At 42.8% G+C, this 17,914-nt stretch overlaps 1 protein-coding gene across 2 annotated transcripts in view; it reads right to left on the bottom strand.

Moving 5' to 3' along the window:
• Positions 1–409: 409 nt before the first annotated feature.
• The window catches only part of lrp1bb (low density lipoprotein receptor-related protein 1Bb), a 262,406-nt gene continuing 244,901 nt past the window's right edge, over positions 410–17,914 (bottom strand). For both annotated transcript variants that reach the window (XM_076875387.1, XM_076875388.1), the window contains 10 exons: positions 17,683–17,847; positions 9,999–10,160; positions 9,292–9,466; positions 8,881–8,985; positions 6,521–6,634; positions 4,883–4,959; positions 4,271–4,361; positions 3,853–4,003; positions 2,218–2,292; positions 410–1,542 (listed from right to left, as the gene is read on the bottom strand). In XM_076875387.1, the coding sequence (XP_076731502.1) occupies positions 1,402–1,542; positions 2,218–2,292; positions 3,853–4,003; positions 4,271–4,361; positions 4,883–4,959; positions 6,521–6,634; positions 8,881–8,985; positions 9,292–9,466; positions 9,999–10,160; positions 17,683–17,847 (1,256 nt within the window). In that variant the 3' untranslated portion in view covers positions 410–1,401. The remainder of the gene's footprint in view (positions 1,543–2,217; positions 2,293–3,852; positions 4,004–4,270; positions 4,362–4,882; positions 4,960–6,520; positions 6,635–8,880; positions 8,986–9,291; positions 9,467–9,998; positions 10,161–17,682; positions 17,848–17,914) is intronic.

Raw genomic sequence — 17,914 nt, 5'->3', positions numbered from 1 at the left:
ATGGCACAGCAGATGGAGAAAGGGCAGGAGTGCCGCTGCCTCCTCTGGTTGCTATGGTGAGAATGGAGGTGAAATGCGTGGAGACAGAGCCGCTGTAAGTAAAGTGAAAGGAGACTGAATTATCCTTCAGCAGGTGGCATCTACACCGCGTCCCCACATCCAGGTAATGAATAGCGCCGGCCTTCCTGTACTCACAGGCAGGGCAATAATCTCCCATCAGCCTCCTTCCTCTGCGCAGCAGGTAAAAGACCTCACGCTGCTGATTGACTTGTCGGGTCAGCAGTCATGTGTAACAACTGACAGTTTGATCATTGGTTGAACAATAGAAGTGCACACGTACTATCATCGACATCGTATAACAATCATTTTGGAGGATCAAGAGAAAGACACGAAGTGGAAATAAGCCCCCTTTATTCAATATCGATTTACATTTTATATAAAAATTACTTACATTTAATACATTTCTTCAAAATACAAGCAGCCAAACAACATACAAATCAAATACAAAATTATAAAATTTCTTATATTTATCATCTTCCTTTTCTGAAGTAACAGACGTGTTTTATAATAACTCTTAGTAACTGTTTTTGTAGCTGTGGTAAATCTTTCTTCTCTCCATCTTTAATCCATTTGTTGATATATGAGACCTAGAAAAATATGATATTCTGTCTTTTCAGCGTACAGTACGGGATCCGGGAATCTGCTCGGAAAACATTCAGGGTGGGCTTCGATATCTCTCAGATACGTTTGTACGTCATATTACTGCTGAAACAGGCGACTGAAGATTGGAATCCGTGGAAATGAGAAAGACGGGAGATAATGTCTGAGAAACGACTGTGTTGATGTTATTGTGTCCAGTGGGACTGCCGGAGCAGAGCTGTCAGGTGCAGCGATGCAAATAAAAGGAATCAAGCTTGTCGTTTGTGAAGCTCTCCGGTCCATATGTCACATGAAATAACAAAAACAGAAAAACCCACGCTACTCTTCTCTACTATACATACTTTTTTTTCCAGATAAAATGAGCCGGCCCTTCCCCTCATCATCTCCACAAAGCCAAACTGTTTCCCTCTAGAACTACAAACAGGTATGGGTACAAATTCTAGCACTGCATTTAAGGTTTCAACTGTGCACAAGTGTGGCTTCAGGTGTTAATAAAGTTTTTGCAAATCAGCAGCTTTACTTCAGTGTCATACAGTATACTGACAGCGCTGTGTAACGGATCTCTGACAAACAGAAAGCAAACCCTAAGTGGAAAATTAAAGTCTTCAGCACAGCGACGAGGACATTATGCTGATGCTAAACCAGTAAAACCTAAGAGCCTCATAGGAAATAGAAAAATCTTGTTTCCTCCTTCATATTATACACTGTGGTAAAAAAAGAAGTACAAAGTGTAAAGTTAGGCTATGCGGCGGTTTCATGAATTGTCCCCTCGAGTTTCTTTGGGAGTAGCTCTCTCCTCTCATCGATACTGATGACTGGCTTCCGGCAGTTTTGCCCGTCGATGTAGATCTTTGCATACACTGGATTGGAGTAGTTCATGGGCTAAACAGGCAGGGGAAGAGATGCCAAGTACAAATGTTAATTTATGATATTTTACAACAGTAGGAGTCTCGAGGTTGCATTTTAATAGATGTTGTGGAATCAAGAAAGTCTTCGTGTCAGATTCACCTCATACAAACTATCACTTACATCGGCTTTAATGAAACCTGGGCTAATTTAAATTCATGTACAACTTCCTCTGTCTTGTTGGCTGAGTTCTGATCCAATTTGAATCCATTTTGATGGATCTGCGCTCTGTTAGCAGATTGTTTAACCGATGTTCCATCACAGGAGGTTTGCTGGAAACAGATGGCGGCTGCATCTCAACCAAAAAAGTTTGCAAACTTTCCACAGTCCCACAGATATTAGCAAAATGAGCAACAGAACTGAACTTGGTGCCAATTGTCGTGCAAAACATTTGTTAATAAAAAGTTGATTATTGGAACTTTAAGGAAAGTTTGGTGGTTTTTGGACAGGATGTCACAAAATGATAAAGGGAGCAAGTATATACCAGATGTCAACATTAGCACGATTTTAATTTTACACAGTTTTTAAAATAGCAGAATGTAGCTCAAATATAACCACACAAAACACACAAAGCTTCCTCACAGTGAATTGATGTAAAAATGGATATTTTTTCTTCTTCTTCAGAGTAAAAATAAAATGTGTAACACTCACCTGTCCAGGGATTACCTCCTTGGGCACAGAATTCATGCCCAAGGTGTGAGGGTCGCTGGATTTTACACACCAGCCCTGCAACAAAACAAGCACCGTGCCATATAAATACAGATGAACTCTCACAGTCCAAATACGGGTTTTAAAACTGCGCTGGAAAAACAAACTAGCAAGTACCACGAGAGCTGGACGTATGGAGGCTGGTTTAGAGTCACACCAGCATGTCTCGGTTAAAAACACAGACTGGACTCACAATAGCAGATGTCAAAGTTGGCAGCTTAAGAAGCAACAGCACTAGGCTTGAACTTGCAGCAGGTGAGCTACATAACTGCATCTGTGAAGGTGTTAGGATTCATTTGATATGCTGGGAGTTCGTGTGGGGTGGAGAGAATAAATCACCACACAGACAGACGTCCTCCAGTTTCGTGGCATCTGTATATTTTTGTGCCCAGGCCAGAGAGATTGTAAAATCTCTGCAAAGCCTCATGTAATTCCACCGGATGCATCTCAATTCTAAATATCACATCCCAGCAGCTGCCGGGCCAGATGCAGAGAACACAGCACTGAGTTATTTTCCAATCTGAAAGACACATTTGAGCTGTTGTCCTTTCTCTACCCTTCAATTAAAGACGACATAGCTGCAGCATCAAGGCTAATAATTAGTGTGATAAGGACTGGCATCAATCAAGGTCTAAACAGATTTTCTCATGGCTTTTAAAACTCTGCAGTATTAACAATGATGTGGTAGTAAGGGATGTACACATATGGCAAATTAAAACAACATTATGCAGATATTTTACAATAAAATAGCCAAGAAACAGTCACTAGTTTGTTACACAAACTGTTTCTGTCTGTCTGTTCTCGCTCTTTGCAACTTCACTTCAAAGTGCACAATGCTTCACGACACACTAATAACTCCTAGTTTTCAGCTGGCTATAAAAAAACTGGCTCAGTGTTGTCACTGCAGACATCGAGGTAGAGCTCAGAGGACCTTGAAGTTGTTGATGAAGAGTCGCTGAGTAGGAGGCTGGACAGTAAGACCAGTTTCATATCAGAAGACTCCTGGTCGACCTTCTTACAGCTGGGCCACATGTGTTTCATAGACAATCTATGTAACTGTATATAAAAATAATATAGTGATGACCATTAAGATTTCTCCTCTAAGTATCCTGATAAAAAGGAGCCAGCATCTGCTGTACTGTCAATTCAACTTATAGGAGATCAAATGGTACAAATTTGTTAAGGTTGTAAAAACTTTATTTAGTTGGAAAACACGTGCAGTAAGTTTTATATGTGCAAAAATGATTAAGCTTTCAGTATTTAATGCAGCAGAGACCTGCAGACGCTGCCCAACAAGAGTTACATTGAATCAAATATGAGATGAAAACTGAAAATGAATCACTTTAATGAGTTTGTAGCTAAATGTAATTACACTGACGTTTGTATGTGAGAACATACGAACAGATTCAGCTGCATGTTTAAGCCCCACTCAAAGTTCCTCAGTAACTTTTACTCCACACGTTTGACTTGGCAACAATCTGGTTTCAGCTCGAAGTCAAACACTGAATTCCATCCTATTAAAACAGGAATGACGTGTTGTTGAGCACACGTGACACACACACACACACACACACCCACCTTATGAGGGTCAAGTGTGAAGTTTGGGCGCAGCAGGCTGCCTGCATCAGCGTGGTTGTCGTGGTCCACTTCATACATGTTGTATGACGGGTTCCCAATTTCCACGTTTATCCCTCCGTTGGTCATGGGCTGCCTCTGCACACGTTTGCCCCTGAGCCGTGCAGAGCACATCATCATTAACGCGACACACAACATGCTGTTAGTGTGCTGCTGCACGATGCTACTTGGAGCATATCACTTTGTTAGATAGCCATGAACGATGGATTATTACCACAGGCTCAGCGTTCAGATCTACTGAAAGCAAACTTTTCACTCATAAAGCAAAAGCATCCATTCATCTTCAAAGCTCTGCGATGCTGGAGCTCTCATGTTACTGCTTAGAAGCTTCTTTTTCTTACATATTTCTTTATCGACGTACCTTTGCCTCCGGCGGCAGATATAAACACCTGCTACGACCATCACAATCAGGATGACCAGCAGGACCAGAGGCACAATGATAGCGATGCTTCCTGGGGAACAGAGAGAGGACGTGATGAGCGACCAGCAAAGGGGGTGAGATGAGTTCACGCAGTGACCGCGGCGTGAACAGAGCCACTTTAAATAACAGCGTTTTCACTTCACAGGGCTTCGCTGTTTGCACATTTCACTCCATTTACATACGTCCAGCACAGACAGGCTGCACATTTAGAAATGTAAGACATTTTACACTGACGTGCACGACTTCAGAAGATATATTTTTTAAATCTTAAATTGAAGTTGACGACAGAGGAGTCATATTACTGAACCCTGACGGGCTGGCGACTACAGCCCCTCTAATTCAAACAAGGAAACCCCGCTGAGCAGAGCCCTTTGTGCTCAAATGATGCAAACTGCAGAGGTTGGTAGGAGTTCGGTAGTTCGATGCCAATCTGTTGATGTTCAGATGTACGAGTTATCGTTCCACTGAAATGCAATAAGGTCAGTGAACCAGTGACACATGCAGGTATTTACACAGGACATGTTAAGGCTTCTTGACATTCCCAGTCCTCACCTCCGCTCATGTTGTCTGATCTGCTGCTTTTAGGGGCGGGTCTCTCACACTGTGTTCCTGCCCAATTGGCTGAACATCTGAAGGAGGTCAAAAGAGAATATAAATAAACTATCATTAGCATACTGTGGCTGCAGAGAGGCTGCAGAGAAAACAACTTTGCAAAATGATCTACGACATGATGTGACTGTGGCTTACACATACGGCACACGGCTTTGATTCAACACAAACAAAACACCACCTGGAGAGAGAGCACTAAGCACATACATGTTGTGTCCGTAAAGAGCTTAATGTGAACTGACGTGTTGAATATTCAGTGTATTAACAAAAAACAGGAAAGATCAAAGGATGACAACAAGTCGTCATCTCATGTGTGTTCCAATGGGATCCGATGGGCGTGATGCATGACCCTTGTTAGAGGAGGTGACGTCCAATTTAGCTGACGCTAAAGCATGTAAAGCATGAGTGATCTGGTGGGGGCGGCAGGGTGATGATAGGATGAAACTATCCTGAATAACATGCACTTGCAGAATCAGAACATCGGGCTTTGACAACAACTTTATTAGGACATCGGGCGTAACCTGGGTCTTCATTTTCCCGCCTTTGAGAAGCAAAAACCAGGATGGAACTGAGTCCCTTCAACAAAGAAACCCGGCTAAGCTGTAAAAGTTAAAGGCCTTAAATATGAACACCGATTAAAGATGACACGTTCTGCCGAGTAAATTATGTGCAATGACCGGTCAGGACGTATTTAGCCATCATGCACAGGCTGCAAATGCACTGATGCCCACATCACACACACAGTGTTATGCTGTAATCTTCCCGTGGTTCATGTGTGCATGAGATGGGTGGCAGTAAGAGGCAACAAACGCTATGCAGCAGCCGGTGATGTAATAAGTGCCCCTATATACAACGTAGTGGTGCTAATATACATTAGCAACATCTTTATCTACCAGGAAAGACTGCTGGTGCTGCTGCTGTCTCTGTCACTTATCATGGAAATAAGAACCATATTTGGCTTTAAGCAGCAGAAGCATAAATAGCATCCTGTACTGTTGCCGCTTAGCTTGGCCCACCAGAAACAGAGCTACAGCTAGCTGTGTCCTAAAGTAACTAAATGAGCACAGCAGCATGTTTCAAATAAAAACTATTTCCTGTTTTAAAGTCGTTTAAATACCAAAGGTTAAAATGAAATACTGTCACATGTAACTACTTTCTACAAAACTCTGTTTTTGAAGCTTAGAACAGAAACAAGCTCGCGTCTCTAAACGCCATCAGCGCTGTAATCAGTGTTCGACCTCGCCACGTATTTTCTTTCTTACTGCAGCGAACATATTCAACACGTGTTGGTGCTAATGATGCTAATAATAGTCAGTCATGTTGTTTCCATACAGAAATAAATATAAGCCAACATATTCTAATAAAACAACATTATAGTATCTGTGTGATTCCACCATCTACGCTGAGTCATTGCTATATCCAGTACTTATTACATGACAAGCTGCTACAAGGAGGCACCATCACAGAGAGGCCTATGTGCTGGACTGAGGCTGAAATGAAGCCAAATGGAGTGGGGGTGGGTTGTGTACAAAAGGAGGTGAGTGGGCGCTGAATACAGCTGGAGAGGTGAGAGGGACCTACTTGCAGCGTGGTTTGTTAAGAGCTGTTAATGTGCACATCCCCTCATTCTGACAGAAGTAATCGCAGGGGTTGGCCAGCTCATCACAACGTTGGTTCTTGAACCCTGACGTGCAGCTGCAAAACATGTGTTTGGAGTGACAAAAGGGCCCAAGAACTGTTCAACTGTCGGCTGCCTCATGAGTGGCGACAGAACGCTAAACCCTGTTAGCAGCTTAAGTCATAAGATGCAACAAGACAGTGTGACGTCTGCAAATTAGCAAAACAGATCAACAAACGTCCCTGCTCAGCACGTGAGGGGGACGCATGTGGGGCCTGCTGCAGATTACGAAAACTGTTAAACAAGAACTTTGGGCCCCAACATGATGGTTGCTTGCATCCACATAAATGCATCTAATAAGCAAAAACCAGAAAATACATTTAGTTTGATTAAACAATAGAAATTACAGCTTACAGGGGAAATAATGATTTGATTCTCTGTTGAATTTGTGAACATGAAAAATCTCTCAGACTGAAAATTAACCTGAAACACAAAAAAGCAAATTATATAAAAGCGCTAAATGAATTTGCACGTCACTGAGTGAAACACGTATCTGATCCACTGGCTCTCACAGACTGGCTGTGTGATCGTGTGCCATAATCAATCAATCAATCGAGTGTTCTGGTCCAACCTCTGCACCACCAGGTGAGACCAAAGAGTGTCAAAGGTCGACAGACTGCAGACCTGCACGAGGCTGGAACAGGATACCATCAGCGAGAAGCTTGGTGAGAAGGTGACAACGGAAAGAGAAGAAAAATAAATTTGTCCTCAGTCTGGAGCTCCATGTGGGAGCTTGCATCATGGGATGAGGACGATCACCAAGGTGCTGGATCAGCCCACAGCTCCACGGCACAGGCCCGTCTTCACTTTGTGAACTCGTAAATGAGTCAGAGAAGGCTCCGGAAGTGCTGTGGTCAGATGAAACCAGAACTGGCAACAGCTCAGCCACTGTGTTTGCAGAGGTGGAAACGTTATGTTTTTCTGACAGGATGACTTTGCCTCACTGAGTGGGCCAGTGGACAGGCCCACGCACCGTAACATCTCAGACTCCTTCCCTCGGCCAGGACACTGACAACTGGTCATGGACGAGTTTCCAGCATGAAACTGACTCGTGTCATGCAGGAAGGACCAAGTCAAATATTTATTTCCATCACTGACATGCAAATTCTTTTATACCTTTTATGTAATGTGTGTGTTTTTCTGGATTTTTTGTTTGATAAAAACTTACAAATTTAGGGATCAAATAATTGTTTCCCCGCTGCACAGCTGACTGATGGATATTTCTAACTGTAGATGCTAAAGTAACTTAGCTTTTGTGCAGAAAAGGAAAAGAGCAACAACATAAAGTCATACAGTACAGAGCTGCTTAACAGGAATGCTTGAACTTTGTTAGACAGCAGTGAAATGTTGAGGTATTCTCTTCGTATATTTGAGGTTTTTAAAGCAAGAATGATTGCAGCCGTAGCAGCTTCTTTAGGTAGGCTTGATGAAATATACATTTACTCAGAGTATTAAGGTCAAACATTATGATTTCTTGACGCCGACATATCCATCATCTCACATAATCTCTCATCTTGCAGCAATGATAAACCGCATTATCAGGATCTGTTAACCTCATCGAATAAGATGGAATCATTTGCATAGAAATTGATTCTATTCCCTGGAATCTGTGAGCGGCGCCTGCAAATTTCAATTTAACTACAGTGGACAATGGGCATTTAAAAAAATGGAGAGTTGGCCTTTGAAATGGATTTCCAATTTCCTCCTTGGACAGATTTTTAACACAGCACTGCGAGTGATTATAGCGGAGGAGGTATTCATTTACAGGGAGCCCTCTGAGTAGCCTTTCACGGCGATTTCTTCACGTGTGCCAGTCAAGCTTTTGTCTCGTGCAATTTTTCGAGCTTCGTGGCGGCTGAAGTACTGAGCAAACTTCTAAACCCTCTGACTGAAGAGAGCCACAGAGGCCTGACATCAGCTCTCAGCTGCAAGGAGGAAAAGTGTGATATGTTGAGAATAGCTGGCTTTGAAGGAGTCTGAAACCATCTTTATCTTCCTAAAACCTTAAGCCACAGCGAGGTGTCACACAGCACAGGATGCTGTATGGCACTCGGCCCCCTGCTGTTTCATGGCCTCCACATAGTGACATCAAACCTTCAACTTAAGGATTTCTTTCCAAAGGAAGACATCTATCTCACGCGGCGACTTTCAGTTTTTAAAGCCGGGCACAGAGCCGACGGCTGAATCGAAACAGTGATGTGAGTGTGAATAACAGTGGAGAACATTGAGTTTTCCTTACTTTCACCATTAGGCAGGGACTTACTGACAGAAAGGCAGGTTGGTGTCAGGGTCCAGGTGGCAGGTACCTCCATTGTAGCAATATCCGTCACACAGCTGACAGCTCGGTGCTATTCTGCCATTTGTGCAGCTAGAGGGTGAAGAAATAATGGATCCTAGTTACAACCAGAAAACTATACTTACAAGAAGCAGAGAGTTCAGCCAGCTTCAAATTCACTGACATGACCAAACCTAAAACGCTACAGGGTACGTGGCCTTAAATTATTGATTTAATTAAATCAATTCTTCCCGCCGGCAGCCTGTGGGTGAAGCGACTGAGCCCTGAATGAACATTATACTGTTTAACTCGTGTTTTCCCATGAATAAAAATCAACTATGAAGCCTCACAGCCAAAGAGATGATGGACAAGAGTGGCGAGTAAATACGGAGCGCTCACTTGCAAACCACTTCTCCCGTCTCCTCGTTAATGAGGCAAGGAGCTCCGTGGCATCGGAGACACTTGTCCACCTCGCACTTGTTCCCTTCAAACCTGGCGGGACACACACACTCCACGTAGCCGCTGCTGGATAAAGTGCAGGCCTTGGAGTTCACGCAGTAGTGATGACAAATGTCTGTTTTAGGTTTGCAGAGATAAACAGAGAGAGAGGATAATGTAGAAACACAGTCTAAGCTGATCTGATTACAACAGTACATGGTTTTAATGGGACTTAATTATCCACATCAAATGATATCTTAGCCACAGATGAAAACATATCACCCTTTGGGCAAGCAACAGTGGGAAAAACTAATGATGTGCAGATGAAATTGTTTCCCCACAACACATTATGTCAAAGCGCAGCAAAAGAAAATGCATTATCGCCCCGGTGCAGAAACACCCAAAGGTTGTTTGATGGTAGAATTTTGATTTTTGTTTATCTGCAAATTGAAGCAAATGTGGTGTTTTTGGAAAGAAGAGACTTTGAGGGGATTGCTTTTGTCTCTCGCTCAGAGTGGGAACTCTCAAACGCTTTGTTCTGTGGATTTTATGTGACATAACTGAATTCAAATCAATGATTTTCTTTTGATTAGGTGCTACTGGCAGCCACAGGCAGCCAGGGGAACATCAATGACTGTTTGTGTTTGTTTGCTGCCAACAGGACTCACGATAAAGACAGCGGTCCCCGGTATACTCGGCCATGCAGCGGCACACCGGCTGGTTCCCCTGAGTGACGTCGCACGTCCCCCCATTTAAACAGTAATTGTCACAAATCCTTTTCTCACAAAAAGGCCCTGAGAATCCGACAAGACAGCGGCACGTGGGCTTTCCTGAAAAGAAATATGAGCATAAAAGATTATTAGAGCACGGAAAGGTGGAAATCGGCAACGAACTGATGAATTCATCCGTCTCAGAACTGCTTTAGTTTGTTCCACAGAGCCAAAACTGCTGTGCACAAACATGACGCGTCCACTGCCTCGTGGCTGTAAACACACCTGAAAACACACCTACACAGATGCACTTCATATTTACATGGATATATAGGGCTGTGCAAAAGTCTTGAGCCTCACCTAATTTCTTTATAGAGAAAGAAATTATTCTTTTTTAACTTTTTCAAGTCATCTTGAGCAATAATTTCACACATCACATCACTGTAGCTGATGATTTTCAAAGGTTTATTTTCTTCGGTTTATTTGCTGAGCTGAAGATAAAGACGATAAATAACTGAACCCTGTGAGACCCAACACATCACGAAATAGCCAGAAAATTCAGATTTTTTGGAACTGAGATGTTTATGAACCTTTATAACAAAATCCCCTTTTTTTGCTGTATCATCTTGTTTTTGATATCTTTTTATTATATATTTATTATATATTTTTGTTTCGCATTTAATACATTGGGTGTTTTTGCCCATAACACTTTGAGCCGGACAACATAGCACGGGCACTTTGTTACCAGCAGCTTTTAAACATTTAATTTGTTCAGAGCGGCTGTCAGCTATTCTTAATGAAGGGAAACAGGCAGAAAAATCTGAGGTACGGCAACAGAAGTAAGAACTGGACTGAATACTAACGGCAGCAGGTCAAAATTTGAATGGAGTGAAAGAAGCCTGGAGAACGATTCCTGCAGGCTACACGTAGACATTACGAGAAAGCAGGCTGCTGGGTGGAGACAACCTGTATGCTGTTAAGGCCTCGGGCCATTTTCTGGGTCACTTCTGTTGGTCTTACATCCTGTCTTCTATCTACTGTCCTAATGCAATAAAGTCTAAAAAGCCCCAAAACAGATATAACAGAAAACACAAGAAAACAAATATCGACTTTCAAGCTTGTTAAAATCGTACAAACTCTATTTCTGCCTCATATGCTGTATTTCCATGCATGTAGGGATGGCCATCGAGAACAGGTTTTTCTAGTGAAACGGCTCCCAGTAGTAGAGTAGAGCCTGTTTGCCTATTGATTCTCCGTATCGATTCCAGTTGGTGAGTCGGAGCAGGAAACAGTGGTGGAGCCTGCAGTGTGGATATAAACATTACTTTTATTTTTATTGCACAGAGAGGCGAGAACACGATGGTGAAGTGCAAACTGCATCCAGGACAGAAACAACCACAGCATGCTGCTAACACAACTAGCACCTGCACAGACAGCATGCTAATGCTAAGCTAGGAGTGACTGCTGACCCCAGACCAGCAGCCACAGTTACAAAGATTGTATAAATGCCTCGGTGTGAAACTTTGTTACAATCCTCACACGTGGGTAAAAGAAAAAGCACAGACTGAAACGATCTTCACACAGACCGTACAGAAACGCGTGCTGCACCTTCTGATTATTTTTACAATTAGAGACGTGTGAGTGTTGAGAATTGCCTCCTTGTGCGGGTGATCTGAAACAGTAACCTTCCAATCATGCTCGCCGTTTGTATAACGGACAAGCGAGAGCAGGAAACAAGTTCAAGAAAAGGTAACAATTGAACACTACTTACACAGCACACAACCAAGTTGCCATGGATACAGGTCTCGCCATGTAGGTCACACTACACCACTTGGTAATTTCACACTCTACAGTTCTGTGCCTGGAATAATCTGACTGAAACGTCCAAAGGAAATCAATCTCTCCATTCGGATCTGATAACTCAATAACTGATGGGTTAAATCTTTCTGAGAAGGCCAAACGTCACAGCGATGAACTCAGCTGTTCTCTTCATCTCTGGAAAACTAAAACATTAGTTCAGGTTTTCACAAATACTGATGCCAACTGGTTTTGGATGTGTCAGCAAGCTGTAAGTTTTACAGACTTCTTATGTTTCTTGAATATTGAATATTATCTTATTATGGGATGCACAAATCAAACTGTTTCAGTGCTGTTATTTAGTAATACTAGCAAAAACCTTATGAAAGACATCACTAAAATGTTACAGGAACACAGAAAGTGAATAATACTCTTCTTGCCTATTCTTCTTATTATAAATGGCCAATGCAACTGTTACCATAGGAACATGGTAGTGTAAACACTGAAATGAGCTCAAACTTCCTGGTTCACCTTTTGCAATCGTGTCACTGCTATGCAGATGACACCCAGCTCTATCTGTCCATGAAGCCAGATAACACACACCAATGAGTTAAACTGCAGGAATGTCTTAAAGACATAAAGACCTGGATGGCCGCTAACTTTCTGCTTCTTCATTCAGATCAAACTGAGGTTATTGTACTCGGCCCTGAAAAGCTTAGAAATATAATATCTAACCAGATTCTTCCTCTGGATGGCATTACCTTGGCCTCCAGTAACACTGTGAGGAACCTTGGAGTCATTTTGACCAGGACATGTCCTTCAACGCACATATTAAACAAATATGTAAGACTGCTTTCTTCCATTTGTGCAACATCTCTAAAGTTAGAAATATCCTGTCTCAGAGTGACGCTGAAAAACTAGTTCATGCTTTTATTACTTCCAGGCTGGACGACTGTAATTCATTATTATCAGGAAGTCCAAAAAACTCCCTGAAAAGCCTTCAGCTAATCCAAAGTGCTGCAGCAAGAGTCCTGACAGGGACTAGAAAGAGAGCAGATTTCTCCTGTTTTGGCTTCCTGTTAAATCCAGAATTCAAAATCCTGCTCCTCTCATACAAGGTCTTAAATAATCAGGCCCCATCTCATCTTAATGACCTTGTAGTACCATATCACCCTATTAGAGCACTTCGCTCTCGCTCTGCAGGCCTACTTGTTGTTCCTAGAGTATTTAAAAGTAGAATGGGAGGCAGAGCCTTCAGTTTTCAGGCCCCTCTTCTGTGGAACCAGCTTCCAGTTTGGATTCAGGAGACCTGCCCGCCCCTCCCTCAGCCTGGTCCTGATGGAGGTCTTTTCCTGTTAAAAAGGAGTTTTTCCTTCTTGTTCATATGGAGTCGTTTGATGGTTGGTGTTTTCTCTGTTTTTTGTAGCACTTTGAGCTGACGGCTGTTGTGATTCGGTGCTACATAAATAAAACTGAATTGAATAGACGTCAACATTTATCTGCTGCACCAAGCATTTTAGACACTGACCATCTCAGGCCTGACTACAAACTGTGAATTCTGGGTAATTTAAGATCGTTTACAAAATGAAATAAATCCCTATTTATGGGATATTTCTTATTACTGTTACAAGTGTAATAAAAATACAAACAAAGGAGAATCATTGAAAAGAATACACTAAGCTGCAAACCTGCATCAGTGCTTTGATGCTGTGGTTTCTAGTTTCGGCGTTGCCTGCTTGTCCTAATCATTCACTCAGCTACAGGATGATTTCACTGGAAAAACAAAAACAGCTGATGATATCACTGACGTCCATACTGAGAGGGGATTTTCTTCTTACTGTTGTTTCATAACAATGCCTGCAAATCATAATTTATGACATTTTGTTGTGTCCCATTAGTCAAATTAGGTGTCACTGACTGTTCTCATAGCGACACCAGCCTGATCGTGTCTTCACACCAAATATCAAGTTTTGGTTTGCCAGAGATGCAGACTGATGCTAATTTGTGCAGAGCAACGCAAACAGAGGCAAGTGTATCTGCACGAGTTCACCTCATTGGGCTGCAGACACCTGCGAGTTCTCCTGATAGGCTGACAATCAGAAATGAGGAACATCTTTACTGTCACGTTCTCTAAGGAGCTGCACCCACAAGAAGTGCTTTCAAACAGTGGACGAACTCTGGAGGAATTCCTGGTACATTAGTAAAAACAATGAGGACACTTTATTCACATGCTGATTACAAACGTACAGAAAAAATTAATGTTTAACAGAACCAAAAGAAAAAAATCAGGAAACAACAAAAAGCAGTAAATAAATGCCAAACGCTACAAAAAGGTTGAAGCACAGACACCAGAAACACAGGAAGTCACAAAGGAAACAAAGAGCAAACCAGCGGATCAGACAGAGTTAATTATTTCAACATTATGTGCAGTCTTAGTACTGCTGCTTATTTCTCAGTTTATGGCTGCAGATTACAGCTGTGAAGCCCTAAACTGGCTCTACTTAAAGATCAGAAGTTACTGTCACACGGCCTAATAAAGAAGACGTGGAAACACTTTGTGTTGTCAGCAGATCAAAGTGTAATTAACTGTATTGATTGAACAGGTATTCTTGTGTTTTTGTTCCAGCATCCAAACGAGCACAAACACAGACTCAGCAGCTTCCTCCTACACTTCAAATTAAGAGCAAAAACATTCATACAGTTTTTTCTTCACCCAAAGAAAACATCATAACATTAGTAACTTTACAGCTGGCTTTCATTTGTGACGAGGGTAACGAGCTGCATCTATAACCTGCCTCCACCAGCACACGTCTGTGTTGCACTTCCAATATGCTGCAAAGTTGTGACCATGTTGGTTGAGCCACGTCAAAATTAGAGCCGTGTTTGTGGCACAGAAACTCAACCTTTGCACCCCTCAAACACATCATCAAGTTGGCCGATGACACGACTGTGGTGGGTCCCATCTGCAAGAACGACGAGTGAGCATACAGAGAGGAGGTGCAGCAGCTAATGGACAGAGTCAACAACCCGTCTCTGAATGTGGACAAAACAAAGGATTCAGAAGAGCATAGAGGGATCACTGTCCACTAACCCTAACACTTAACATCGATGGATCCTCTGTGGAGGTCGTTAAAAGCACCAAATTCCTTGGTGTTCACCTGGCAGAGAACCTCTCCTGGTCCCTCAACACCAGCTCCATAACTAAGAAGGCCCAGCAGTGTCTCTACTTCCTGTGGAAGCTGAGGACAGCCCATCTCCCTCCATCCATCGTCACCACCTTCTACAGAGGGGCTCGAGAGCATCCTGAGCAGCTGCATCACTGTCTGGTTGCTAACTGCACTGTATCAGATCGCAGTACAGCAGCTGAGAAGATCACTGGAGCCTCTCTTCCCTCCATCACAGACACCTATCACACCTGCTCCATCCGCAAAGCCACCAGCATCGTGGAGGACCCCACACTCCCCTCACACACTCCCCTCACACACTCCCCTCACACACTCCCCTCACACACTCCCCTCACACACTCCCCTCACACACTCCCCTCACACACTCCCCTCACCCAGCTGCCTTCTGGAAAAAAGTACTGGAGCATCCAGGCCCTCACTGCCCGACCCAGGAACAGCTTCTTCCACCAAACCGTATGTCACACACACACACACACACACACACACACACACACACACACACACACTGTTGTATCTGTATTGTTCTGTTCTGCTCGGTGTTTCACTGCTTTTCATTCGTGTTTTGCAGTTTTTGCACACTTGCACTTCATGCAGTCCTGTGTTGACTGTCTGTTATACGTCATATGTAGCACCAGGGTGCTTCACTGTGCGCTGTGCCACTGCACATGGTGGAAATGACAATAATGAGGATTAATTGGTGGTTAGAAACAGAAGGGGAACACAGCACAGCTGAAAGCACTCAAGACTATAAGACAGAGAGGGGATATAACCTGAAACAAGAAACAGGAGAAACCCAACTATCCAAGTAAAACAGGAAACAGAAACTCTGCCTTAAAAACACACTAGAGTGAAGACTGGAGGGCACAGGGACAGAAAGGAGGTCAAAGGTTATCAATCCTACTCAAAGACTTTATCTGCAGCAGCACCAACATGACACAAAATCTAGCTGCTTGCTGACGATAACATGTTTTCCTGTAAACAAACAGGTTACAGTTTGTTGTCCAGAACTAGGAGCGTGCAGCCGCATGAACAGATGGAAAAAGGCCCCAGAACTCAAAAGAGATTGTTTACAATTCTATGCAGTAAATTTCTATCAACAGCTTGAGAAAAATATGCAAAATGTTTCAGTCAGAGAACCTGAGCCGCGCTTTCTGAACTGCAGATTAGAGTCATCTTCACGTCGTAGCAATTATCCAAACTACATCCTTTAACTGCATCCGTGTCCCTACTTTCCTGCTAATGGGCGGGAACACGAATCGTTGAGTTGACATCACTTTAAAGAAAACACTTTACACTTTGGATGTTTGGCTTCAGGGAGTTTTGGATAACGAGAGCAGGCGAGAATCATAAAGGAAAGATCTGCCTGAAACCAACCGGCCTGACGGGGAGGAAATAAATGCAGCGGACAGTAACTGTGCTGGATCATACACAACCAGCTGGGCAGACAAAAAGTCTTGTACAAGTTACACAAATGTGTTTAGACAACTGTGATCCACAACTGTTATGATATATTTACTTTGTTTTGTTTTTACACAGTATGAAGTTCTTTACTTTCATGTCACAGAGACACAGGTTTGTTTCAAACATGCTGCTGCCAAACCTTCCATTAAGATCCTGGTAAACCAGTCGAATCCGAAGGCAGAAATTCAAAGACACCTTCTTGTGTTTTTAAGGATGAGACTGGGAACGAATCCAGCCTCCAAACTGACCGAGTTTCCCTTTTTATCACCAAAGGAGATCCTGTTGGACAATAATCCATCCCTCTTTTTCCATTTAGAGCGATGCTTGCATGAGACGTGTGGTCAATGCAGTAAAACAGCACACAGTTAAATACAGCACACGTTTCCTCTGCCCACTAAAAAAGGAAAATCTCTTCACTATGTAAGCAGCATGAACGGGTCCGATCATCAATATTAACCATGAAAGACCCAAAACAATGTAACATTCACTACTTCATCTCTGTTACAGTTTTAATGAGCAGCAGTTATTTTACCATCTGCTGAAGTCACATTAAGCTGTAAGAAAACAACAAAAATACTGTTTTTGTAAACAAACATTTATTTCCTGTTAGATTATTAAATCCATGTAATTAATAAATATTTAATGAATTTAAACCACTTGAATAAAGATCTGCAATGAGAAATCACGCCACACCTTTGTCACAGCTTTCTTTCTACATTAGGCCAATAAACATGTTTCATTTTTTATCTGTATCTTTCTTTAAAAGCAACTTAACTACTATGATGTGGGCGTGATATACAAAGGCTTTTAAATCCAGGAAAGCTTATTTAACAGGTCTGTACGTCCTGCTTCAGTTTCACTGCTGACATCTCAGGAGAGCTCCTCAAAGGAGACCTTCACATGAAGGCTGGAGGCTCCTTTCAGAGCCGCATCAATGATAAAACTGCTCAACTGGCTTTTGCAATGCAGCCGAATCTGACCTGAAGAGAGGAAGCTGCATCGCTTTAAATGAAGACAAATGTGTCTGCGTGCCATCAAGCAGGGGTTTAAATCAAAACTGGTAAACAAAGAACATAAAGAATCCTGCAGCATAAACGTTCATATGAATTATTCTCTGTGCAGCGACTCAGAAACACGTCAAACATGTGAATCGTCCAAAGGAATCATGCAGTAAAGAGTTTTTGAAAGCACAGACGTACCCAGCGGCGAGCCCCTGCAGGTGCCTCCGTTTAGGCAGTAGTCTGTGCAGTGGTTGACCTCACAACGCTCCCCTGAAAAGTCAGGCCAGCAGTAGCACCTCCAGTCTCCTTTCTCATTGGCTAAGCAGCGGCCTCCATTCTCACAGGGGGGGCGGCACAGTTCACCTTCACAGCGGCAAAGTTTGTATCACTTACTGCAGCGCCATGTGCACAGTCACGTGATATTTAACAG

This window comes from Maylandia zebra, linkage group LG16 (assembly GCF_041146795.1).
Source record: "Maylandia zebra isolate NMK-2024a linkage group LG16, Mzebra_GT3a, whole genome shotgun sequence".
Taxonomy (NCBI): domain Eukaryota; kingdom Metazoa; phylum Chordata; class Actinopteri; order Cichliformes; family Cichlidae; genus Maylandia; species Maylandia zebra.
This window is presented reverse-complemented; position numbering and strand designations above follow the sequence as displayed.